The sequence below is a fragment of the Phodopus roborovskii genome, unplaced genomic scaffold (genome assembly GCF_943737965.1).
Source record: "Phodopus roborovskii unplaced genomic scaffold, PHOROB, whole genome shotgun sequence".
NCBI lineage: Eukaryota > Metazoa > Chordata > Mammalia > Rodentia > Cricetidae > Phodopus > Phodopus roborovskii.
The window spans coordinates 12,577,278-12,603,581 of record NW_026126602.1 but is presented as its reverse complement, the minus strand read 5'-3'; the positions used below and the strand labels follow the sequence as shown (position 1 = coordinate 12,603,581).

General features: G+C 39.1%; 1 protein-coding gene across 1 annotated transcript in view; it reads left to right on the top strand.

The window, feature by feature from the left end:
- Nucleotides 1-26,304, top strand: part of Slc39a12 (solute carrier family 39 member 12) — an 89,741-nt gene that overhangs the window by 18,168 nt on the left and 45,269 nt on the right. Inside the window, exons 4-7 of the mRNA XM_051205735.1 lie at nt 2,910-3,117; nt 7,026-7,195; nt 18,526-18,700; nt 24,204-24,376. Of these exons, the coding sequence (XP_051061692.1) occupies nt 2,910-3,117; nt 7,026-7,195; nt 18,526-18,700; nt 24,204-24,376 (726 nt within the window). The remainder of the gene's footprint in view (nt 1-2,909; nt 3,118-7,025; nt 7,196-18,525; nt 18,701-24,203; nt 24,377-26,304) is intronic.

Genomic DNA, 26,304 nt, shown 5'->3' with positions numbered 1-26,304 from the left:
CTGGGTGAGTTTTCTTCTTGTTCTCGCAATTCACTCGTTTGGGATTTTTCCAGCTTCTTTATGTAGGCCTTTAGCACTGTGAACTTTACTTTCAGCAGTGTTTTCATTGTGTCCTATAAGTTTGGATATGTTGTGAGATTGTTTTCATTAAATTTTAGCAAGTCTTTCATTTCTTTATTTCTTCTTTGACCCAGTGAGGGGTCAGTTGATCATGTGTTTGTGGGCTTTCTGAAATTAATTTGCTGTTGATTTCTAACTTTAAGCTATCAAGATCTAATAGGATGTAGGGGGTTATTCCATTTTTTAAAAATCTGTTGAGGTTTACTTTATTACCCAGTATGTGGTCTATTTTTTGAGAAAGTTCCATGAAGTGCTGAAAAGAAAGTATATTCTTTTGTGTTTGGGCAGAATGTTCTATAAATGTCTGTTAAGTCCATTTGAGTCACAACATCTGTTAATTCCCTTATTTTTCTGTTAAGATTCTATCTGGCAGACCTGTCCAGTGATGAGAATGGGGTGCTGAAGTCTATTAGTGTGTGGGGCTTGATTTGTGATTTAAGCTTTAGTAATGTTTCTTTTACAAATGCAGAATCCCTTGTGTTTGGGTCATAGATGTTCAGAATTGAGATTTCCTCCTGATGGATTTTTCCTGCGATGAATATGAAATGACCTTCTTTTTTTTGTTTTATTGATTGATTTTAATTTGAAGTCTATTTTGTTAGATATTAGGATAGCAGCAACACTAGCTTGTTTCTTAGGTCCATTTGATTGGAAAATTCTTTTTTCAACCCTTTACTCTGTGATAATGTCTGTCTGTGAAGTTGAGGTATGTTATTTATATGCAGCACAAGGATGGATTCTGTTATTGTATCCAATCTGTTAACGTGTGTCTTTTATAGGTAGATTGAGACCATTTATATTAATGGATATTAATAACCAGTGATGGCTATTTCCTGTCATTTTTGTTTTTGTTGTGATGGAATTGTGTGTCCAATTCTTTTCTTTGGGGTTTGCTTCTATCAGCTCATCTATTGCCTATGTTCTTGTGGATGTAGCTGACTTCCTTGGGTTGACATTTTCCTTCTAGTACTTCCTATAGGGCTGGGCTTATGAATAGGTATTATTTAAATTTATTTTTATCAAGAATTTCATGTTTTATCCATCTATGGTTATTGAAAACTTTTCTGGATAAAGTAGTTTGGGCTGACATCCCTAGTCCTTTAGTGTCTGCATAATGTCTGACCAGGACCTTCTGGCTTTCATTGTTTTCATTGAGAAGTCAGGTGAAATTCTTATTTGTATGTTACCTGGACTTTCTCCTTTGCAGCTCTTAATATTCTTTCTTTATTCTGTGTCACCTCATAAATCTTGAGTTATATTTTCAGAAGAGTTTATTGAAGATCCATACCACACTTTGAAGGGATATGAAGATTATTTATGGAACAATGGCTGTGAATTATTCATTGATTTGCTAAAAACAAGCTTCCTGTTCCAGCAAAAACCCCTCCAATGTGCTACAAATGAATGAGCTTACTATTCAGTATGGAATTCTGTTCATAACTTATCATAGCCCTATTTCTTCATGGAAGATATGTATTTACTACATTCTAAGGCCTTCTTGGGGCAAAACAATGGCTGGAATTTTCCTCTATCTTCAGCAGAACCTTATAACTACAGTGTTTTCTTTTTTCAAAAATCTCTATGAAAGATCCCTGTGAGGGTCATACTGTTCTACCTCAACTTATTCTTTCACTAACAGTAATTTTCAAAATTTGTCAAAAATGTGATAACACTGCTGGGAATGTAGCTCAGAGAAGAACACTTGCTTAGCCCATGTGAGGTTCTAATTTCCACTCCTGCTTTTCTACTACTACTATAAATAGTCTCCTTTCTAGAGGTATTACTAGACCTTGGAGAGAATAACTGTAATAGGCTGGTTTATTCCTTCTGAAACATTACAAGAATTTAATGTTGACACAATAGTCTATGCTTGCATCCTCTTTCTATGAACCAGACCATCCCAGTTCATTGGTAGCAGGCTACATGGCATGAAACAAGATATATATATATATATATATATATATGGATTTAAAATAAAATTCTACCTTGTTAGATGTACATAATTTAACCACGAAAAACTAACACACACACACACACACACACACACACACACACAAGGCTACATATCTTTGTTCTATAGAATTATAAGAACAGAGACATGGTGCTAGAGTATTACTGTAGTGAATACACACTGAACTTGGGACTCAAGGTGGTATCTTAGTTACTTTTCTGTTGATGTGACAAAATATCTGACAAAATCAGCTTAAGGAAGTATGAGTTTATTTTGGCTCACAGTTCAAAGTGCAGTCCATCATGTCATGGCAGGGAATTCAAGGCAGTAGGGGCTTGAATCACTTGGTCACACTGAGTCCTACAGTCAGTAAGACGACAGCAGCAAATACTTGTAACCCAATCAAGAAAATTTCCCATAGGCACAGTTAGAAACCCCTCCCCTGGCTGACAGTAAACTTTATTAAGTTGACAATTAAAATTAATCATTGAAGGCTCCAGTGTGCCTTCCAGACTAGGATGCAGAGCTGAAAATCATTTAGGTTACAAGGGTCCTTGGATCTAAAAGAATATTCACCAAAGGAAAGGATGCAAGCTGTAAGAGCAGAGCGTCCCCTTGAAAACAGTGAATCTTTAAGACAGTCACTAAGGAGTGTAGGTAACTGAGACCCAGGAGGGTGGGATTATATTTAAAAAGGTCAAATGTTTCCCAACTGTCATTCATACAAATCATTTTTCTTTCAGATGAACAATTCCTCATATATTGTAGGGAATTTGAGAGGAGATTTACTCAGTGTACCTCCAGAAACTAACATTTTTCCCTTTGTCTTTGATTTTAGTGTATGGAAACTAAGACACTACAGAGGAATTCTGGCATTCAGAGCAGCGATGGTGCTGATGGAAAGACACTTCCCCAGCTGGCAGCAACCATCATCGCCCTGTCTCTCCAAGGAGTTTGCCTGGGAAGAGCAGACTTGCCTTCCCCAGATGATTTTACAGACTATATTTTCAGTTTCTTGAATAGTACCAATTCCCTCCACCTATCTGGTAAGGTTGTTTTTCATGATTTCCTTTCCAAGTAACATCTGTCCAATTAATTGTGCCATAAAGCAGAGGTTAGAACATTTTGTTGACTGCATTTGTTCAGGTCTGTTTTAAACACTGTTTTATCTTGGCGTGTGATAAGAGAGTGCAGATGGCCTCTCTGGGCAGAAGCCTATCAGCTGATGAAGCATAAACATGAACTTGGCCCATTTATGTAGGGATAGAGATTGTGGATATAGAGTCAAATGGACAGATTTAAAACCTGCCTTGAGAACTACCTAAATGCTTTCCTGTTTCATGCATATAACATTGGGCCTAGGATGGCAGAATGATGCAACAGTATTCAAAATGGTTCAAGAGAATCTGTAGCAGCTTGAATCTAATTATAAAGTGAGCTGTTTATGTTTAAGCAGAAGTAGCTTGTATGTTATTCACCTACTTTTTTTCTGATAACCAACATTTAGAGGTTCTGAGATGAAATACAATGCCAGGAAAGAAATATGAATATTCATTTTGAATGTTTCTTTGCATTTGGTAAGGAAATGGCTTGACAGTTAAGTGTCTGAAATGGTTTGATAGTTTCAAAATCTGAATCCTAGTGTCTGTAGGTAGATTTTCTTTCTAATCTTATTACACAGTACCAATCAAAAACACTCACTTTTCAGTATTGGATTACATTTTCCTGAGTTTTATTTATTTATTTTTTTTAATTGAGTCAGGGTCCAGATAAGATACACGCAATGAGCTAGGAAGTTGGATCAGTGAGTAATGTGCTTTCTGTGAAAAGATGAGAAGTTGAATTGAGATGCCAGTATTCAGATAAAGCCAGGCACAACAGTGATCCAGTGATCCCATGGCAGGATAGGCAGAGACAGAACAATCCCCCAGAAGGTCATGGGCCAGCTGGCTTGGCTTTGGCTTCCATAGAGGGAACAATAGACCCTGTCTCAGTCAAGGTGGAGAGGAGACTTCCACATGTATGACATACATATGTGTATACAAACACACACACAGACACACAGACACACACACAGACACACACACAGACACACACACACACACACACACTAAAACAAAAATCCATAAAATGTAAAATGTTTGTAGGTTTCTCATTTCCTTTACAAGTGGCACATATCTCCACCATTTTATCACAAATTATTTTGTTGGGGGAATAAAGGGATGTTTGCCCCAATCGATTGCTGATTGCATTCAGAGTTAACATGAACTTCCATGCATTTCCTGTTATGTTGGTGGTTGTATGTGGAGATGGAATTAGTTTTTATTTATTTAGTGAAAAGAATCATTTTATGGCTGGTGACTTCTATCAGAAGATTTTGGAGTGTTTGCTTTTCTTTTGTATGAGGTTCATAAGCTTCTTCTGATGATTGTCTAAGTTGGTTATTTGAAGCTTATAAAATGATGGTCTAATCCTCTCCTTATGGCCTCCCCTCTGCTCTCTGGTCATCTATTATCCCAGAGGGAAGTTTGAGTCATATCTTTTCAGCCTGAAGAATTTCATTCTGGGGTTGTCAAGATGATCCAGTGGTAAATAGGTCTTGTCACTCTTCAGAAGACTGGAATTCTGAACTCAGCATCCATATCAGGAGGCTTGCAACTTGCCTGAAAATCCAGCTCTAGGGGACTCAATTCACTCTTCTGGCCTCTGTAGGCAATTGTATACATATACACATACTTAGACACACACACACACACACACACACACACACATAAATAAAACACACCTTTTATAAAAAGGATATAATTTCATATTCCTCATCATATTTGACTACTAACAAAGCATTCTCTCATTTACTGTTTTCCAAGATTTTTGGGGGGGGGATTTCCTAATTAATTTTGAGGAGTGGTTTTGCTGGGTATAAAATCATGGATTAACTACTGTTTCTGTCAGTTCTTGGAATATATCATCCTACTTTTTTTTTTTTTTTCTTGGATAGGTCCTTCATTGTTCAGAGACAAAATCTTGCAAAGCAACAAGCTAAAGTGATTCATATATGTGGGGCAGTGTGTTGCTTTGCCAGATTTTATCTCTCATTTTCATCACTTTTACTATAATGTGTCTGATCATGGATGCTCACTCATTTAAGTTGCTTGGTGTTTAATAAGCTTCCACAGCATGCTAATGAAGACTTTTATAACACACTGGGGAATTTCTTTTCTTATGATTGTGGTTTTTTTTTTTTTTTTTTTTTTTTTTTTTTTTTTGAATTTGAAACAAGCTTGTTTTACATGTCAATCCCAGTTCCCTCATCCTCCTCTTCTCCCCTGTCCCCTCCCAACCCCCATCTCATCCCCTTTCTGCTCCCCAGGGAGGGTGAGGCCTTCCATGGGGAGTCTTCAAAGTCTGTCATATCATTTGGAGCAAGGCCTAGGCCCTCCCACATTGGGGAATTTCTTGGCCATTATTTTCATGAGTTTTTCCCTTTATCTTTGTTCTGTCTTTCTATGGCTGTCAATGCATGTCTGTTGATAGTAACTGTTGTTTTCTAGGTCTCTGAAATTTATTTCAGTTCTTTCTTTTCTATTTTTCAGGAAGAATTATTTCTGTTGCCCAATCTAAATGATCAGGATTTTTACCTTCTGCTACCTCACATATAGTGCTGAGTGCTTTCTGTGATTATTTTCCAATTTTATTTCACAACTACACAGTATCTATTCAGAACTTTATGTAACTTTTATCTTCTTATTGAAAATTTCTTTTATCTGATTTGTTGTCATGCTTCACTTTAATTATTTAAGTATGATTTTCTTCAGTTCCTTAAACATACTTTTCCTAACTCCCCTGAGGACTTTGGGGCTAAATCTAACATTCAGGAATATCTGGAGGTATATTCATTGGTTTCTATTTTTCCTTACTACGGGTCACTTTGTTTTCAGCTATCTGGAAAGCTCATAACACTTTTTTTTGTTGTTGTTGAAAATTGGTCATTTATGATAAAATTACTTGGTAAATTTTATATAACTGATTATACTATTTAGGAAAATTACAAAGACATTTTATTCACAGGTAAGTAGAAGAGTAATGCCATAAAAACTGGTTATTTTATTTAATCATTCTCTGTATAATTAATTTTAAAAGCAAAAAAACGAATTGAGGGAACTGAACTGCAATGTATGTGAGCCATCAAGAGCAGAATTTAAAAAATTAGAAAGTAGTGAACCTCTCTAACTCTAGCTTAATTTCACTTTTTTTTTTTTTGCTCCACATATACATCTAAAAAGGAAAGCATTTTGACTGATTTATATACTTAGAGAAATATACAGTCTGCTGAAGATGTAGAGTGCTCTTAGGAAGTATATTTCCTAAAGATATGGCCAGTTTCTACTTTACATATTTTTAATTTGAATTTTTATTACTTTGAGGTTATTTTATATGTACGTATGTGTGAGTGCATGGATATGTCTATGAATATGTGTGTACATACAAGTGTGCCACAGTTCATATATGAAGGTCAGAGGAAATCTTTGTAGAGTTGGTTCTTTCCTTCTACCATGTGCTGCCCAGGAATCAAATTGAATCAGACTTGGCAACAAATGCCTTTACCCCTGAGTCATTTCTCTGTCCCCTTCATTATATGTTTATAACAAATACAGTATATGTCTCAATGAAATACATGTTCATTGGCTGCTCACTGTTATTATTTCTAAGGGTATAATAATGTAGGCTTATTACAGGGAGACTTGTCTACCCTCCAAGTTTAATTAAGGTCTTTTGAGGGAATCAGCTGCTAACACAAAGTACAAATATTCTTTAGCTTTGTTCCATTATAGCCGTTTTCAGTAGAACCAAGTTTACCTGGTAAAAAGTCTGAGCTGTAGCCATGGAAATTGTGACTCCTCTAAATGTGACTTGTCTATTCCATGTGACACCAGATTTTATATGAAATTTCTAGAACTAGACCAACTCCTCAACATACTCTCTACCAGAAGGGCCTGTGCCAAAAAGAATCCTCTCCATCAAAACCAAAGGAAACAAAATGCGACAATACTCAGTTGGGGAGACACTAGAAAATCTACAGCTATGGAGAAAGAGTCTGATGACCATTCTGTTTCCTGGGATCAGGTATTTTCAATTTTTTTATGTTACCATTCTCTATTGATTGCTGAAGGAAATTGGTAGTTCTATGAGAATCATAAAAAAATTTATGAAGATAATAATTATTTTTCTTAAAAAGTGTTCTATCTTTGTGGTAGGCTTATATATATATATATATATATATATATATATATATATGTGTGTGTGTGTGTGTGTGTGTGTGTGTGTGTGTGTGTGTGTGTGTGTGTATGTGTGGGTGTGTGTGGAAATTGAGCCAAAATATTTAGGTGTTCTCTTAGGTTCATATTAAACATATAAACAATTAATTAATAAAAGATACATTAAGCATTTAATATGGGCTGCTAGTACCTTGGCATTGGTAAAGATAGATCTAGCCTTTAAGAATCCTACAAATCAGTGGGGGATGTAAGTATAACATAAATGGAAACAATGATAAGCAGACTGTCTAAATTTAAAGTAGATTATGAAGAGATTCCTTTGTGCTCTGATTAATAGAAGCATACTTATATAATAGATTGGTTCTTTTAAGTGGTACTGGGGTTTGAACCTAGAAAAATGTACTACTGTCTTTGAATTACATCCTTAAACCTTTTAAAAATTTACTTCTTTTTCTTGACGTGTGTGCATTGATATTTGTGTATGCACATGTGTACCCATGTGTGTAGAGGCCAGGGAGGGTAGCAGAGTCTTCCTGATTCATTGCCACCTTCTGTTTGAATCCCAAACTCACTGATTCTGTAGTCCAGCTAATCAATTTGATCTGTTCTTGCAGGACACTGAGAATACAGGTGGGTTGCCACACCTGCCCAGATTTTTGTTTGAGTTCTAGGGATCCAAACTCTGGTTCTCATACCTACATGGCAATTATTTAACATATTGGACCATCTCCTCAACCCCTGATTTTTATCTTTTTTGTTTTGTTTTGTTTTTGTTTTTTCGAGATAGGGTTTCTATGTGGCTTTGGAACTTGTCCTGGAGCTAGCTCTTGTAGACCAGGCTGGACTTGAACTCACAGAGATCCACCTGCCTCTGCCTCCCTGAGTGCTGGGATTAAAGGTGTGCACCACCACTGCCCAGCCTTTTTTTCCCTAATTTTTATCTTAAGGTAGAGTACCACTAATTTCCCCAGTCTGGTCTGAATTCTCTATATAGTTCGAAAAGGCCTTAAACTTTCAGAGCTCCTGCTTCTGCCTCCTTAGTAATTGGGACCAAAGGCTTTGCTTCTCTTTGTGGTGAGATGCCATAGTCAGTTCATGAGCAGATGCATTCTTAAGACACATTTCACTGTATCACGCTTGAGTCTTGATAAATCTGTTAGGAAATAAATTTCTTTAATCTCAAGAAGCTCAGCATTGCTCAAACTTCTATGGTAGAATCATTTTCTGCCAAGTTTATTAAAATGTTCAGAAGTTAATGCTTCATGGTAATGGCTCACACTTACTTATGATTTACTGTGTATTTGGTCTGGGATTATATTATTTCATTCATATGAAAACTTTTACGTAAGGCTACATTTGTATTATTTCATCCTAATGATAAACCACAGAGCTAGTAATTGCAGAAACAGGATGTGTCCATAACTTGGTTGATAGCATATTCTTGGTTCTTTATTCTACTACTGTTTAGGAAATGTTATTCAAGTAAGTTAATTATGTTGTTATTTGTGGTTTTAATAAGCAGCACTAATGTAGAACATGATTTGTACACATATACACATACACACATATACATATTTGAAGTCAGAGAACAACTTGAAGGATTCAATTCTCCCATGTGTAGGCCTCAGGAATTGACTGAACTTAGACTTTCAGCCTTGATGGTAAGCACCTTTACCCACTGAACTACTTGGCTGGCCCCATGACTTGTATGTTACAGCACAAAGAGTGCTTAGACACTCCTAACAATTCAGGTTGTTGTACCCACAGCTAATGAATGCATTATTGTGGCGTGGCACATATTCTTGCTATTATGTTTTTGAAAATGTCATTTCCTGGGCTGGAGATGTCCCTTAACAATGAATCACTTGCTTAATGAATGTGAAGCCTTGAATTTGATCACCATCATCTCTTCTTGTTTTCTACCACCTCTGATAGGTATATAATATATCTATCAGATTTCACTTTTTCAAACCTTATGTTTGGTATCTACCCAAAGGTGACAAGCATTTACCTCCAGTTAAACTTCTCACATCCCCCTTTTGGTGGTTTGAATGAAAATGACCTCCATAGGCTCATAGGGAATGGCACTATTAGGAAGTGTGGCCTTGCTGGAGGAAGTATGTCACAGGGCATGGGTTTTGAGGTTTCAAATGTTCAAGCCAAGCCCAGCATCATTTTCCCTACCTGCTACCTTTGGATCTGGATGTAGAATTCTCAGCTACCTCTCCAGCACCATGTCTGTCCGTATGCCACCATACTTCCTGCTATGATGATAACGGACTGAACTTCTGAACCTGCAAGCATGTTCCAATTAAATGCTTTCCTTTATGAGTAGGCATGACCAACAGTGTCTCTTCACAACAATAGAAATAGGTAAGACACATTTAAAAGCTATTTCATGGCTGGAGAGATGGCTCAGCAGTTAAAGGGCACTGACTACTGTTCCAGAGGACCTGGGTTCAATTCCCAGCACCCACATGGCAGCTCACAACTGTCCAAGATATGACAGCCTCGCACAGACATACATTCAGGCAAAACACCAATGCATATAAGATAAAAAATAACAAATTGATTTTTAGAAAAGATACTTCCATGCCACGCAGCACCGTCTCTGCTGGAACAACTGTCATCTTCCTAAAACTACCTGTATCTCCTTACAAGAGGTCATCAAAGCTATTGATCATTACTGTTGATATTCTCACATAGAATGAGAGAGTTTGGAGGGTCATTGAACCTCATCTGAGTGTCTAGTCACTCTTCCCAGGCATTTCTATGCTATGTTGCCATAACTGGTGGTGTTCTGTGGTTTGGGGAAGGGGCTAGAATGTATAGGCTGTGGAAAACTAAGGGAAGGGGAAGAGAAAGAGGAAGGAGAAGAGAAAGAGGACTCCATGTACTTATCCATGGGGCAGTTATCATCCAGGCTAGGTGCTATTATAGCCTTTTCTAAACCCTTTGGCTCATCAGCAATTATTGTTTGTATTACAATGCGTATCAATGCCCAACTCGTCTAGAATTGTACCAGAATATGTTCTTCTTGTCTATGGGCTTTCACTCTATTTTCTTTAATTTGATACCATATTCTGTGATCTAGAGTGTCCTTTTCAGGAAACCAAGGATTATATTCTACTATTAAATCCCAGCTTTCTTGTAGCTGGTCTTTAGACATTGCAGCACCACTCTTTGTCAAGACATGATGTATTAACTCAATATATGGTGTTTGTTTGCCCACTTTTCGCCACATATTAATCCATGCTTGCCTCCTTCTTCAGAGGTCCTCGCATCCTCTCATAGCTGTTCATTCAGGTCACTGATTCTGGTCTATTTGTCTACTTTCATGGACCAAAGTACATCTGTCTGTGAGACCTAGGATTTGAAGACTTAAAGGATGGGGTGGACTGTAGTCTAATGCAACAGATGATTTTACTTCAGTTTCAGTATGCTAATGAAACAAAGAAACTGTACTGATTCTAATTAAAGTTCACAAAGGCATTAGGCTCTTATTTCAATAAAAGTCACTCATATCAAAACTATTTTCCATTCCCATTAAAACTTTTAGAGCCTGAGAAGATGTATCAGTGTGTAAAGTACTTATCCCACAAGTCCTCAGACAGATGGTGTTCAGATAGCCTGATGGCCATGGGAGATGGAGATGAGGGATCCCCTGGTCAAACTGTTTAACTAGACAAACTGAAATGAAGAGCTCACATTTAAGAGAGACAAGGGACCCTGACTCAGTACTAAGAATGGAGAGTGATAGAGGAAATACGCACTGTCAGCCTCAGGCCTCCACGTAGGCACCCACACAACGTGTATATGCACCCACAAATGTATAAATGTATGTGTGTCCACACACTTACGCACACGTACATAGACAACACACACACACACACACACACACACACACACACACACACACACACAAACCCCAAACTTTTAAAGTTGCAATTTTTTATGCATACAATCCTAGTTTTACCTATAAAATGGGAAAACACCTTATGACAGGTTTTAAAGGCAAGTTGCATTTATTTTAGGAGTTTTTTCTAAGCATGCCTATGTAACAAGAAAAACAAAACATAAAAGTGTAGATAAACCAGGTAAAATATGTCAAAAATTACAATTATTTCTGCTTTCTTTTTCTTTCTTTTTTTTTTTTTGTAAAGAATTTTAGCAGAGGTAGGTCACCTTACTATTTAGTATGTACTATTAAGTATGTGGCTACCCTGATATAGCATTCACTTCCAAATTTAAATTTTCATTTCTTTTGAAAAACATGTTTTTGGCTCAGGCTTGTTAAGTGAGATGGTACCAAGCCAGCAATATTATTACTATAGGGCTCCTGTTTATTGTGCAAAGTCACAACTTTGTACACACAAAGCTGCCTTCATTAGAAAAATGAGGGAAACAAAAATATGAAAAGTTCTGAAGGGTCACTGACTAGAAACTCATGCAACACACTGCAAATCAGTCTAGTTACCAGAAAGAAAAGATATATGCCTGGAATATGAAATGGGACTCAAAATAAAATAGATGAACTACAGATATTTAAATAAAACTCGGGGTGTCCTGTCCCCATTGAGAGCACCCGTGGAGCTCTGATACAGCCCCACCCATCCCCTCCCCGAGCCTGCCCCACCTACCCTGCCCACTGTCCCACCACTCTGGTTGAGCACCGGGACAGAGGGTGGAGCCAACAGTCCACACTACTTTGGGGACTTCTTGAAGCAACTCTGAACACAGGAGACCTGCCTATCCATGTGAGACCACCCGTAATTTCCACCTGCTTAGTCTCTGACCCCCACCCCCAGTCCTCTGCTGGAGTGCCGGGCCCCTGCCAGAGATCCGCCTATCTCTGCAGGACCACTCTGAGTTCCCCCTGGCATCTTTACTAGATCCTCATCCCTGACCCCATCCCCGGGTCCGTGTCTGCTGAGAGACCTTCTAGAGAGCTTGGACCACCCAGAGCTACAGATATTGAATCTCTGACCCACAGAAGCCCACCAGGGAAGTACCATAGAGAGAGGGGGAGACCCCACCAACACCTACTGGAAGAAGCTATGGGAAGATGGCAATACAAGCAAACACCTAACAACAGAAAGACAAGCATCACACCACCAGAATCTAGGGAATCTACCCCAACTACAGTGGAACACAACAAAGCAGAAGGGAGTGACTTAAAAATTACCATCATAAAAATCATAGAGGCCCTCAAAGAAGATGTGAGAAAACCACTTAAAGAAATGGAAGAAAAAACAAACAAAAAAGTGGAAGAAATGAACAAATTCTTTAAGGACAGTAAAGAAAGTACAGAAAGCCAAGAAAAAACAATTAAGCAAGTGAAGGAATGCTGGAAATAGAAAAACTGGGCAAAAAATCAGGAACTACAGACACAAGCATAACCAACAGAATTGAAGAGATGGAAAAGAGAATCTCAGGTATGGAAGATAAACTAGAAGAAATAGATTCATCAACCAAAGAAAATCATAAATCAAACAAATCCTTAACACAAAACATCCAGGAAATGTGGGACACTCTGAAAGGCCAAGCCTAAGAATAATAGGCATACAGAAAGGTGAAGAAGCCCAGCTCAAAGGTGCCGAAAACATATTCAACAAAATCATCAAGGAAAACTTTCCAAATCTGAAGAAGGACATGCCCATGAAAGTACAAGAAGCATACTGAACACCAAATAGGCTGGACCACAGAAAAAAGATCCCTCAACATATAATAATCAAAACACCTAGCATACAGAATAAAGAAAGAATATTAAGAGCAGTGAAGGAAAAAGGACAGGTAACATATAAAGGCAGACCTATCAAAATTACACCTGACTTCTCCATGGAAACCCTCAAGGCCAGAAGGTCCTGGATAGATGTTCTACAAGTATTAAGAGACCATGGATGCCAGCCCAGGCTACTATATCCAGCAAAACTCTCAATCACTATAGATGGAGAAAACAAGATGTTTAATGACAGAACCAGATTTTCCCAATATGTATCTACAAATCCAGACCTACAGAAAGTATTGGAAGGAAAACTCCAACCCAAGGAAGGTAACTACGCCCACAAAAATGTAGGCAACAGATAATCTAACTACACCAGAAACCAAGGGTAAAGCAAAACAAATATATTCACAATACCACTGCCAACAACAAACCTAAATCAAACAAGCATCAACAGTCAATGGTCCTTACTCACCCTCAACATTAATGGTCTTAACTCACTTATAAAAAGACACAGGCTAACAGAATGGATACAAAGACAGAATCCATCCTTCTGCTGCATACAAGAAACACATCTAAGCTTCAGAGATTGACATTACCTCAGAGTAAAGGTTGGGAAAAGATTTCCCAATCAAATGGAACAAAGAAGCAAGCAGGCATGTCTATCCTAATATCTAAAAACTTAGACTTAAACCAAAATTAATCAAAAGAGATGAAGACGGTCATTTTGTATACATTGCAGAAGAAATCCATCAACACAAAGTCTCAGTTCTGAACATCTATGCCCCTAATAGAAAGGCACCCACATTCGTAAAACAAACACTACTAAAACTCAAAGCTCATATAAAACCTCACACACTTATAGTGGGAGACTTCAATACACCACTCTCACCACTAGACAGGATCACCCATGAGAAACTCAACAAAGAAACAAAAGAACTAACAGAAGTTATGTCTCAAGTGGGTTTAACAGACATCTATAGAACATTCCATCCAAACACAAGAGGATTGCTTCTCTGCTCCACATGGAACCTTCTCTAAAATCGACTACATACTAGTTGGCATAACAGACCTCAACAGATACAAGAGGATAGGAATAGTCCCTTTTACCTTATCACATCACCATGCTTTAAAATTGGAATTCAACAACAACACAAATAGCAGCAAACCTGCAAACTCATGGAAACTGAACAATGCAATTGTATCACACCTGGGTCAAAGAAGTAATAAAGAAAGAAATTAAGGACTTTCTAATATTCAAGGAGAATGAGGACACAACATACCCTAACATATGGGACGCCTTGAAAGCAGTGCTACGAGGGAAGTTCATTGCACTAAGCACCCATATGAAGAAAACAGAGGATAGTCAAATAAGAGAATTAACAATGCAGTTGAAAGCCTTAGAACAAACAGAAGCAAACTCACCCTGTAGGAGTAGACACCAGGAAATAATCAACTTGAGGTCTGAAATCAACAAAATAGAAACCAGGAAAACAATACAAAAAATCAATGCAACAAAGAGTTGGGTTTTTTTGAGAAAATCAACAAGATAGACAAACCTTTATCCAAACTAACAAAAGAACAGAGAGAGAGAACATGCAAATTAACAAAATCAGAAATGAAAAGGGGAACATAATAACGGACACAGAGGAAATCCAGACAATTTTCAGATCATATTTGAAAACCCATATTCCACAAAAATTGAAAATTCAAAGGAAATGGAAAAATTTCTGGATAACTATCACTTACCAAAATTAAATCAAGAACGGACAAATAACTTAAATAGACCTATAACACGCAATGAAATAGAAGCAGTCATCGAAAGCCTTCCAACCAAAAAAAGTCCAGGGCCAGATAGATTCAGTACAGAATTCTACCAGTCATTCAAGGAAGAACTAATACCACTACTCCTCAAACTGTTCCACAAAATAGAAACAGAAGGTTCATTGCCAAACTCTGTTTACAAAGCCACAATAACCTTGGTACCCAAACCTCACAAGGACACAACTAAGAAAGAAACTACAGACCAATATCCATGATGAACATCAATGCAAAAATACTCAATAAAATACTGGCAAACCAAATTTAAGAATACATCAGAGAAATCATCTACCATTACCAAGTAGGCTTCATCCCTGGATTGCAGGGATGGTTTAACATATGAAAATATATCAACATGATCCACCATATAAACAAACTGAAAGAGAAAAACCCAATGATTATCTCCCTAGATCTCCTGAAAAAGCCTTCAACAAAATTCAACACCCTTTCATGATAAAGGTATTGGAGAGGTCAGGGATAACAGGAACATACCTAAACTTAATAAGAGCAATATACAGCATACCAACAGCCAACATCAAACTGAATGGAGAGAAGCTTAAGGTGATTCCTCTAAAATCAGGAACAAGACAAGGCTGTCCTCTCTCTCCACATCTCTTCAATATCATACTTGAAGTCCTAGCTAAAGCTATAAGACAACAAAAGGAGATCAAGGGGATTAAAATTAGAAAGGAAGAAGTCAAACTGTCTCTATTTGCAAATGATATGATAGTTTACATAAGCGACCCAATAAACTCTACCATGGAACTCCTACAGCTGATAAACAGCTGCTAGTTTTAGCAGGATACAAGATAAACTCAAAAAAAAAAAAAAAAATCAGTAGCCCTACTTTTTTCAGATGACAAAGAGACAGAGAAAGAAATCAGAGAAACAGCACCCTTTACAATAGCCACAAGCAACATAAAGTATCTTAGTGTAACACTTACCAAACAAGTAAAAGATGTATATAATAAGAACTTTGTGGCTCTAAAGAAAGAAATGAAAGAAGATACCAGAAAATGGAAAGATCTCCCATGCTCTTGGATAGGTAGGATAGACATAGCAAAAATGGCAATCATGCCAAAAGCAATCTACAGATTCAGTGAAATCCCCATTAAAATACCACAAGAATTCTTCACTGACCTTGAAAGGAGAATAATCAACTTTATATGGAAAAACAAAAGACCCAGTATAGCCAAAACAACCCTATACAATAAAAAAAAAAAAAAAAAAAAAAAAAAAAACACTTCAGGAGGCATCACCATTCCTGACTTTAAGCTCTACTACAGAGCTATAGTTCTGAAAACAGCCTGGTACTGGCACAAAAATAGACAGGTAGACCAATGGAATAGAATTGATAATCCTGATATTAACCCACAAACCTATGAATACCTGATTTTCGACAAAACAGCTAAAATTATACAATGGGGCGAAGACAGCATCATCACAAATGGTGCTGGCAAAATTTGATGAGGGTGTGTAGAAGATTGCAGATAGACCCATGTCTGTCGACATGCAAAAAACTCAAGTCCAAATGGATCAAAGACCTCAACATCAATCCAGCCACATTGAACCTCTTAGAAGAGAAAGTAGGAGGTACCCTTGAACAAATTGGTATAGGAGACTGCTTCCTGAACATAACTCCAGGGCACAGACACTGAGTGCAACAATTAATAAATGGGACCTCTTCAAACTCAGAAGCTTCTTTAAGGCAAAGGACACAGTGGACAAGACCAAAGGGCAGCCCACAGACTGGGAAAAGATTTTCACCAATCCTATATCCGACAAAGGGCTGATCTCCAAAATATACAAAGAACTCAAGAAACTAGTCAACAAAACACCAAATAACCCTTTTAAAAATGGAGTACAGAACTGAAGAAAGAATTCTCAATAGAGGAAATCAAAAAGGCTGAAAGATACTTAAGAAAGTGCTCAGTCTCCTTAGCTATGAGGGAAATGCAAATCAAAACAACTTTGAGATACCATCTTACTCCTGCCAGAATGGCTAAAATTAGAAGCACCAATGATAACTCATGCTAGAGAGGATGTGGAGAAAGTGGAACACTCCTCCACTGCTGGTGGGAGTGCAAACTCGTACAGCCATTTTGGTGATCAGTATGGAGGTTCCTCAGGAAAATGGGAATTAGTTTACCACAGGACCCGGCAATCCCCCTCTTAGGCATATACCCAAATGACCCACATCCATGAAACAAAGACATCTGTTCAGCTATGTTCATAGCAGCACTATTTGTAATAGCAAGAACCTGGAAGTAACCTAGATGCCCCTCAATTGAAGAATGGATAATGAAGATGTGGCACATATACACAATGGAATACTACTCTGCAGAAAAAAATAATGGTATTTTGAAATTTGCAGGCAAGTAGAAGAAACCATCCTGAATGAGGTAACCCAGTCACAAAAAGAGGAACATAGTAAGTACTCACTCATATATGGATTTTAGACCTAGAGCAAAGGATCACCAGCCTGTAATTCACACCAGCAGAGGAACTAGGGTACAAGGTGAAGAGATTCATATAAAGTCCCTCACAAAAGCAGGAAGAGACAAGTCCCCCAGAGCACAGGGGAAATGGGGGTGGACAGCGAATGGAGAGAGAAGTAGGTGAAAGCAAGGGGGAGGAGAGGAAAACATGTGCGATAGGAAGATTGGGGATTGAGTCTGGGTAGGAATAGAAGACAGGAGAGAGAGAGACAGAGAGAGAGAGACAAAGAGAGACAGAGAGAGAGAGAGAGAGAGAGAGAGAGACGAGACAACATTAAAGAATGGAGCCAATATTGGTTTGAAGAGAAAATTGAACCCAAAGAAAGGTTTAGAGAACTACAAGATTGCTGCCAACTAACAATTTGAGCTTCCATGGAAAGGCTACCATAAATGCCCTTCCCAGATAGTGAGATCAACAACTAACTTATCCATGGAGCCCTCATCTAATTCCTGTTGGAAACAGAAGCAAACACCCATGCATAAACACTGAGTCAAACTAGAACCCAGATGCAGATGGAGAGAACAAGAGCAGGCTGCAAACAGCTGACCTGAACAAGGAGGAGCTAACAGGCCCCCAGACTGATAGCTGGGAAGCCAGCATAGGACTGACTCAGGTCCCCCTGAATATGGGTCTCGGCCAGAAGGCCTGAGCAGTCTAAGGGACCTCAGACTGTGGAACCAGGATGTATCCCTGGTGCACAAAAGGACCTTGTGAACACATCCCCCATGGAGGGATAACTGCTTTAACCTAGAGACAGGAGAGAAGCCCTAGTCTCTACTTCACATGACCTGTCAGATCTACATGATCCCAACTGGATGGCATTGCCCTACATATGGAATTGGGGTGGGGGATGGGAGTGGAGGGTGGTTAGGGTGCATGTGAGAGGGCAGAGAGTGTAAAAGTGAGGGAGGGAGGGAGGAAGAGAGGGAGAGAGAACTGGGATCGACAAGTAAAATAATAAATTAAATAAAAAAATAAAACTTGGAAAATAACAAAGAGTTAACAAAGCAAAGGTAGCAAGGAAACTTGTGGTAATGTTACCATGTAGCTGTTGCAGTCCTGTGTAGTTCTGGCTCCTTGAGGGGCTGTTGTTTCTAACTGAAAGCTGAGGCTGGAACTGTGTTTTCTTCACACAGGCTTGCTTCTCTGCTAGAGAGCTGGTGGAGATATTTCTTCAGAACCAGAGTAGTCTGTCCCTTTCTAAGGAGGATTTTATGCAGCTAAGTCCAGGGATCATCCAGCAACTACTCAGCTGCTCTTCCCAAATGCCTAAGGACCAGCAAGCAAAGCCCCCACCCACCACTCTGGAGAGTAAGTCTGGGTCTGAAACCATGTGCACAATGCATGCATTGATAGCAGGAAGTGTAGAATGCTCACTGTGTTGAGCAGTTGTAAGCATTATACAGTTATCAGCCTGTATAGTCCCTCATATAGTGAGGAGGGATGGTTGCTACCATTCCCAATTTATGGATATAGAAACACAGACATGTATTTGTTAGGGAACAGGTTAAAAATTACACACTTGCTAAGATGATGACATTGGAATTCAAAACTGAGCAAGCCAGTCCTAGAGACCCTGTTTCTGTTTGTTCTGATGCTTTTCAGTGAATTGGTATTGTTACTTTTGAGACAGAGGTTTTCTTTGTATTCCAGGTGGGCCTTTAACTTGTGAGTCTCCTGCTTTGCTGGCTAGGATTATGCATGGCTATGTGCCAACTTATGAAATGATTTTCAAAGAATATTAAATATTTTGTATATAATTCATGTAAATTGATTTCTGTCCTTCATGTTTGACTACAATGTGAAGTAACTTAAAATTCTTTTTTTTTTTCCTGGAACTTCTGTAGACCAGGTCTCCTCAAACTCAAACTCACAGAGATCTTCCTGCCTCTGCTTCCAGAGTGCTGGGATTAAAGGCATGCACCACCAATGCCCATCATAAGTTAAAATTCTATGATTCTTCAGGGGTCTGAAGAAGGATGAATCAGTAAAGTGCTTAGGCCACCATGGCGACATGAACTGCGTTCCTAGCACCTAAGCAAAACAGCTGAGTATAGTGGCATGTGACTGTAATCTCAATTCTGGTTAAATAGAGACATGAGTATAAGAAGGGCTTGCAATGTAAGCAGACTGGTGAATTCTAGGTTCAGTGAGAGACACTGCTTAAAACAAAACAAAACAAACAAACAAAAAACTATAGAGCAATTGAGAAAGGTACCATCTTGATTTCAGTCTCCACATTCATGAATTCCCCCCCACACACACACACAAACCCTTCCATATTTGAGAAATGACAGGGTAAAAGAGAGAACATGTTGGTGTTGGAACTGGGAATGTATATCTGGGATATATCCTTCTTTCTCAGGGAATGTATGATCTTAAGCAGTTTCTACTTGCACTTCTTGGGGCTGGCTCTTTTCAACTCTGTGAGGAGTAGATGATACTCTACAGTGCTTTCAGCAATCTGCACACACTGGAACATGTGAAACACGAGGGCATATTGGAGTAAATGAAGGTACACGAGCGTGTCTGTGTTGGAGGTGTCCCATCCCAGGATATGACAGCCTTCCAGAAATGCCTAGTGGCTCTAGAAAGTGCAGGGATTAATGATTGCACTCTCCTAGATCCCATTTAGATAAAAGCAGTAACCTATTGATTTTATAGAGAAGCTACAAGGTTCCAATTGAATAAAGTGTTCAAAATTGTATGTAGTACATCAAAGCTCTATATTCTTATGTATGACCTCTGTCTCCCCAAAATGGTGGCCAAGAATAGCTATGACATGGTGAAAATATAAACCTTCAAACACTGCCATTAATATGGTCATATACATGGCATACATGAGCACATATGCATACACATAGTTAGAGCTCTATACCTGGTCTCTCTGATAGACTGTAATGCCTATCATTTAATAATTGAATTATCCAGCTACTCATCTACAATGGATTCTTGAGCAGTAACTAGCTCATTTGGAGGGTGACTGTGAACAGAAACATGTTATGTCTACATACCTAAAACTTCATAGCTACTTGGAGGAAGGAGACTTCATTAAAGTGAAGAGGCCAGAAATCCAACATGTGTGCTCAGGGATGCTCACAAGTGATGAGCACAGAGGTGTGGTATCTCTGAGCACCTGTGGGCATGTTTGTACTCCCACCACTTGGCATAATGCCTGGTGCATACAATCCCCTTATAGAAAAGCTGTTTGAGCAAAGATCTGTGAAAAACTGGTGAATGGTTTATCCTCTTTTTTAATGAACTTTTAGACTCTTCTAGGGAACTCTTTTTTTTTTTTCTTCAGAAATATCCCATTAATAACATTACAACAAAGAACCTGTCTTAATAGACATCTCTGAGATTTAAACTGTGGCACTATGTAATTAACAGAGGCTGTTATTAGAGCAACATAAGATGTTTCATTAAGGTGGGAGGGACACAGGGAGACATTAGTAAGGAAACAGAGTTCTATGGGTTTTAACTCAAGACTTGAGTTCTGCCTTCAACTTCATTTCTAGGAAGGAAACACATGACCACATTTAGATTAAACTTCAGACCTGCTTTAAGTAGCTGCTGAGGCAAAACCAAGTTCAAGTCCTGTCATGATGAGAAATGTTGAGACAGAACCTATCGTTAAATTATCAGACCAAATCAAGATGGCATAATGCTCTGCCTGGGGCTGAGGGAAAATCAGCAGTCCTTTCACAACACGACTGAGGTTTTATGATTTCCAGGCTATCCCACCACAAGAAAGAAGGTAAAATCTAACTCACCAAGGAGTAAAGAGACTTTAAAAGCTCCAAAGTCATGGAAATATCCATTTCCCTGCAGTATAACTTTCTTGCAGTATCGTAAGACAAAAAGAAGCAGGCAGATAGGATGCACATGCAGGCTCTAACATGTTCTATGAGTTTTTGACATTTTTATGGCCTCTTGTAGGTGCTATTAAAATAATCAAGTTTCCCCATTTGAAATTCTAATAACTTCATGTATTTAGGTGAGAACAGCAGCATTCATGAATAAAGTCCAGCTGGGGATGGATGGATGGGCTATGAAAATCTTCCAAGATGTTTTCATAGCAAGGGAGTCCTTGTGTTCTTAATAAATTAGAATGAAATAAAACAGCTGGGTAGGTATATGGCCATCCCAGCCATCCTTAAAGTTATTAAAATTAATTGTTGCAAAGTATGCACATCATAAAGTTTATCTCCACTCCTTTCTTTAGATACAGAGGAAGGGAGCCAGGGCCCTGTGAGTTCTAAGCACAAACTGTACCACTTGGCCTGTGCTCCAAGCTCCTTTACTTTTGTTGTATAATCCAGCAGTACTCAGTTTATTCACATAGCTATGAAATAGCTAAGTTTTTGTATTTCCAAACTGAGAAGACCAGCTCTTCATTGTCCCCCAGACAATCTACCAACTCTGTTTATCCTGGTAAAGTGGAAACCAGGAATCAACAAAGCTCCCCTTAAAAATCTCGTTTATTTCTGTGTGCCCCCTTGAATCATTAATATGAGCTGATGTGAATGGTGAACCTTCTAGAAAAATGTAACTGTGATAGGAAAGGAACATTACGTTCTTAAAATATAATTTGTCCTGTGATAATTTCATACATGGATAAAATATATCTTGATTATAGCTACCTCTAGTTCTCCTCTTCCACTACTCTGAACCCCCAATACATACCCTAACTTCCTGTTCTCCTCTTTAAAAAAAACAAAAACAAAAACAAACTAGGGAGTCCAATTATTGCTTCTGGCATGCTAGTAAGTGTAGAGCCATCCAGCTGAGCTTGGGAGAACTACCAGCAGCCACACTCCTGAAAAACATGTCTACCCCCACCAATAGCTCCTCAGCTAGGAATGAGGCCTCATGATCCCCTCCCCCAACATTCTTCTATTGTAATAAACTTTAAGATGGAGTTTATTTTCTTTGAGACTACAATCAAGGTGCTAGAGATAGCTTGGCAGGAAAGAGAATGTACAGCTCTTATATAGGATCCAAACTCATGTCAAATGCCATAACTCTAGCTCCAGAGTGCCCAATGCTTTTGGCCTCCATAGGTACCCACACTGTCTATGCTTATGTGCATCCACTCTAGTTTCTTCAATGCTCATTCTAAGATGTACTTTCTACATGTATGTGCACAATTAAAAGCAATACAAATAAAATCTTTAAAACTACAATTAGATGTAAGCATTTTAATAACCGAAGTGGCTCTGATCACATTACATGAAGTCAGAAAGCTAGGAGCTCAGCCCACTCTCCTTATTATTCTGTCCATAGGGTGGTGCCATCTACACTTAAGGTAGGTGGATCTTGCCACCATGATTTACTTAAGCTAGAAAATCACTGAGAGATTTGTCTTTCAGATGATTCAAGGTTCTGTGGGTTGATAATCAATCCAAACACACTTACTTTGATGATTTTTAAAACAATATTTGGAGGACTTGATACATAAATAAGTTTTATGTGTTAGAATTCTAGTAAGAGCCTAAAACATAGACTGTTAATTTTTATATTATTAGTTTTTCATACTGATGGATATTTTTCACCTATAAAGCCACTCATATTGAGAATATCATTAATTTTCACATATCCAGCAGTTTTGAAAGCTGTTAGAAGGAAGTTCTCCTGAAGTGTATGTTCAGTTCTGCAATAGAGCCACATTCCATGGTCTCCACAGCTTCCCTGCCTTTGAAGTGTTTAAAGTGATGAGATGGGAAGCAACACTTGTGTCTCTATGGGGGTGTTGCATTTACCAGTTGGCCACATGTCTTTCTCTGTGGGTGGTAAGTGAACTGGGCATTTGCTTGCTTTGGTGATTTTAAATAAGATATGAGGCAGCCCTGCATGCAAGAAGAGGAAATCAGATCTTATGACAGATGGTTGTGAGCCAGGATGTAGTTGTTGGGAACTGAGCTCAGCTCTGGAAGGAGAGCCAGTGCTCTTAACCACTGTAGGTTCTCCATTACTTGAGCAGGATGTCCCAGATGAGTTTTGATGAGGGTCCAATGATGATGGTGTGCCAGAGGCCTTGAACCAGATCAATGACTCATTGCAATGAACATTTGTGGGTGGGGCTGATTGGACAAAATGGTATTCTTACTGCATGACACCAAGATGAATGAAGAGGGGTTGGAAAGATGAAGGAGTAGGGTGGTTTTGTTGGTTTGTTTTGTTTTTTAATTACTTTAGGGACATGCTTCAGGAATGGGGGGGCAGATATGGAGGGACTGGGAGGTGAGTGGGGTTGGGGTGCATGAGATGAACTTCCCAAAAATCAATAAAGAATTATGTTTTGGGTTAGCTTCATAGCCAGTCAGGCGAAAGCTTAGTTTTTGCTGTAATGAAATAATCTGGGTGCCTTATGAACAACAGAAATGTATCTCTCCCTGTTCTGGAGGTTGAGAGGGCCCAAGATCCAAGTGTTTAGTAGTGGTGGTGGGGTCTACTTTTTGATTCACAAAATGGAACCAGCTTACTGCCTCCCCCTGCTGGAGATTTGTTATAAATCCCTTAACTCATTCTCATGGGCAGAGCCCACTTGACCTAATGACCTCCCAAAGGCTATTGGGGGTGGGAATGGGGATGGTAATAACCATTTAGGCCACAGCAAGTCATAGATGATCACAGCATTTCACTCTTAGCCTTAAAAATCAAAGCAATCCTATATCCCATACAAAGCTTACAAAAATCAGTGTATATCCCGATAAACTGTTAACAGTAGGAGAGCGGATTTGGAATTTCTGCTAGCTGAGGTATGAGTGGACAGCAATGCGCACTGACAGCCTTTTTCACCTCCTTTGACTAGAATACGGCTACAGCACGGTGGCTGTGATGTTCCTGACGTTGGGATCTATGCTTGGGACAGCGCTCGTCCTTTTTCACAGCTGTGAGGAGAACTACAGTCTTATTTTACAGCTGTTCGTGGGCTTGGCTGTGGGGACCCTCTCTGGGGATGCTCTGCTCCACCTCATTCCTCAGGTAATCTTGTTCCTTCCACTGCAGATGGACACTGTCTGGTTTTTCTTTCCTTTCAACAACTTGAGATATTCATGCAAATATTTTTGGTGTGAACTTCAGCGAATAAATACAATGGCTGATGTTTTCCTTGGAAAGATGCCCTGAGTATCTCTGCACCCATGGAAGAGAGGAGAGAGAAGAAGACATTGAGGCCATCCCCATTGTCTTTGTTTTTGAAATAAAGGTTGTCAGGTTATTGGTTTGGATTAAGAAAGATTCAGGAGGCAAATGTCACACACACACACACACACACACACACACACACACACACACACACACACACACACACACTCTATGAGAGTGATGCTGGCATTTCTCAGCTGCTTCCCTGCAACCTCATGCTTCAGATCCGTTTCTCTCTACTCTTAGGTTCTGTCAAAGTTTGTTTCTTCTCAGTTTTCTCCTCAATTAAAATTTTGCTTGGTTTCTGCCAAGGGATGATGTAATTTTAGAAAAGCAGTGTGCAAGAGAAAGATGCCCCAAGACAGGGTTCAAGCAGAGGGTTTTCTTTCTTTCTTTTTTTTTTTTTTAATAAGGGGAAGGGGAGATGGCTTCCCAGGGTGGGAGCAGCAGGAGAAAGAAAAGGTGGGGAGAGAAGAGACAAGGGGGATCAGACAGAGAGAGGAAAAGAAAGAAAGGGAGAGAGATGGGAGGTGGGCAGGGCCCTTTTAAAAGGGAACATAGTGAATATGCACAGGTGGTACCCTTAGTGGTTGCAGCTGAGGGCATATCCTCACGCCAGTACAGATGCCTGAATACTATCAAGGGGAAGCACCAGGGAGAATTCAGAGCTGAAGAAGGAGGGGCATTTCTCCAGCTCACTCCTGACTCTAGCTCTCATACCTGCTCCAAAAGTAGCCAAAATATGTCAGGTTGTATCTGGAGGCTTTCTCCACAGCATCACTTCTCTTGAAGTTTCAGCAACGTCATTTCCTATCTTTGCCCTTTAGAGGTACAGTGGGGATGGGTTCTGGGATGGCTGTTCTCTGGGTCCCTTGTTCCTTGGCCCTATGTGAATCTCTGCCATAGTGTCGTCATTAGCATCATTGTCTTTGTGTTTGAAACCTCAGAGTAGACTTCTCTTCCTCTCCATAATGGTATTTGGGTTTCTCTCTCCCTGTCTCTCTGTCTCTCTGTCTCTCTCTCTCCTGTGTTTGTGTGTGTGTGTATGTGTGTGTGCATGTTCATGTGTGAGTTTGCATGTATGTGTTTGGGCTGGATATCAACATCATTCCTCACCTCACTGTTTGTGGCAGGGTCTCTAGCTGACCTTGGAGCTCACCAGTTTGGTTACATTAGTTAGCTACTGCATTCCAGGAATCCACCTGTCTCAGCTACTGTGGGGTTGCAAACTCATGCTGTCATGCTGTCACACTCAGCTTTTCATGTTAGTGCTAGAGATCTGAGGTCAGGTCCTTGTTTTTGTGAGGCCAATCCTTTACTGACAGCCCCTGGATTTCTTTCCTTAAAAAGTCAGAAGTACCAGGAAAGGGGCCATCTGTTGAAGTCTTCTGAGGCTTTTTTTTTTTTTAATTTATTGGAAATGAAAGGACAAAAACTTGAGATGTGAATGAGGCGAGGCAGGAGGCACTGCAAAGGAGGCTGTCTGTTCTTAATAGGAATGGTGACAGCAGACTAATGACCATGCCTCCTGTGAAGTATGAAATGGTAAAAAAATTTCCACAAGCTGCTGGCAATTTCCTTTTGATAACTGCTGTTGCTTAGAGGCTTAATAATTATTTAATATCCAAAAAAAAAAAAAACTGCAAAATGAGCACTGGAGAAATTAAACAAGGCACTATTGGTTTTAATTTCCCTTATAATCTAATTTTCTGGAAAGATTTCAAGACTTGCATATTGGCTGGAGGCGATGGCCTCAGCCGTTTTCT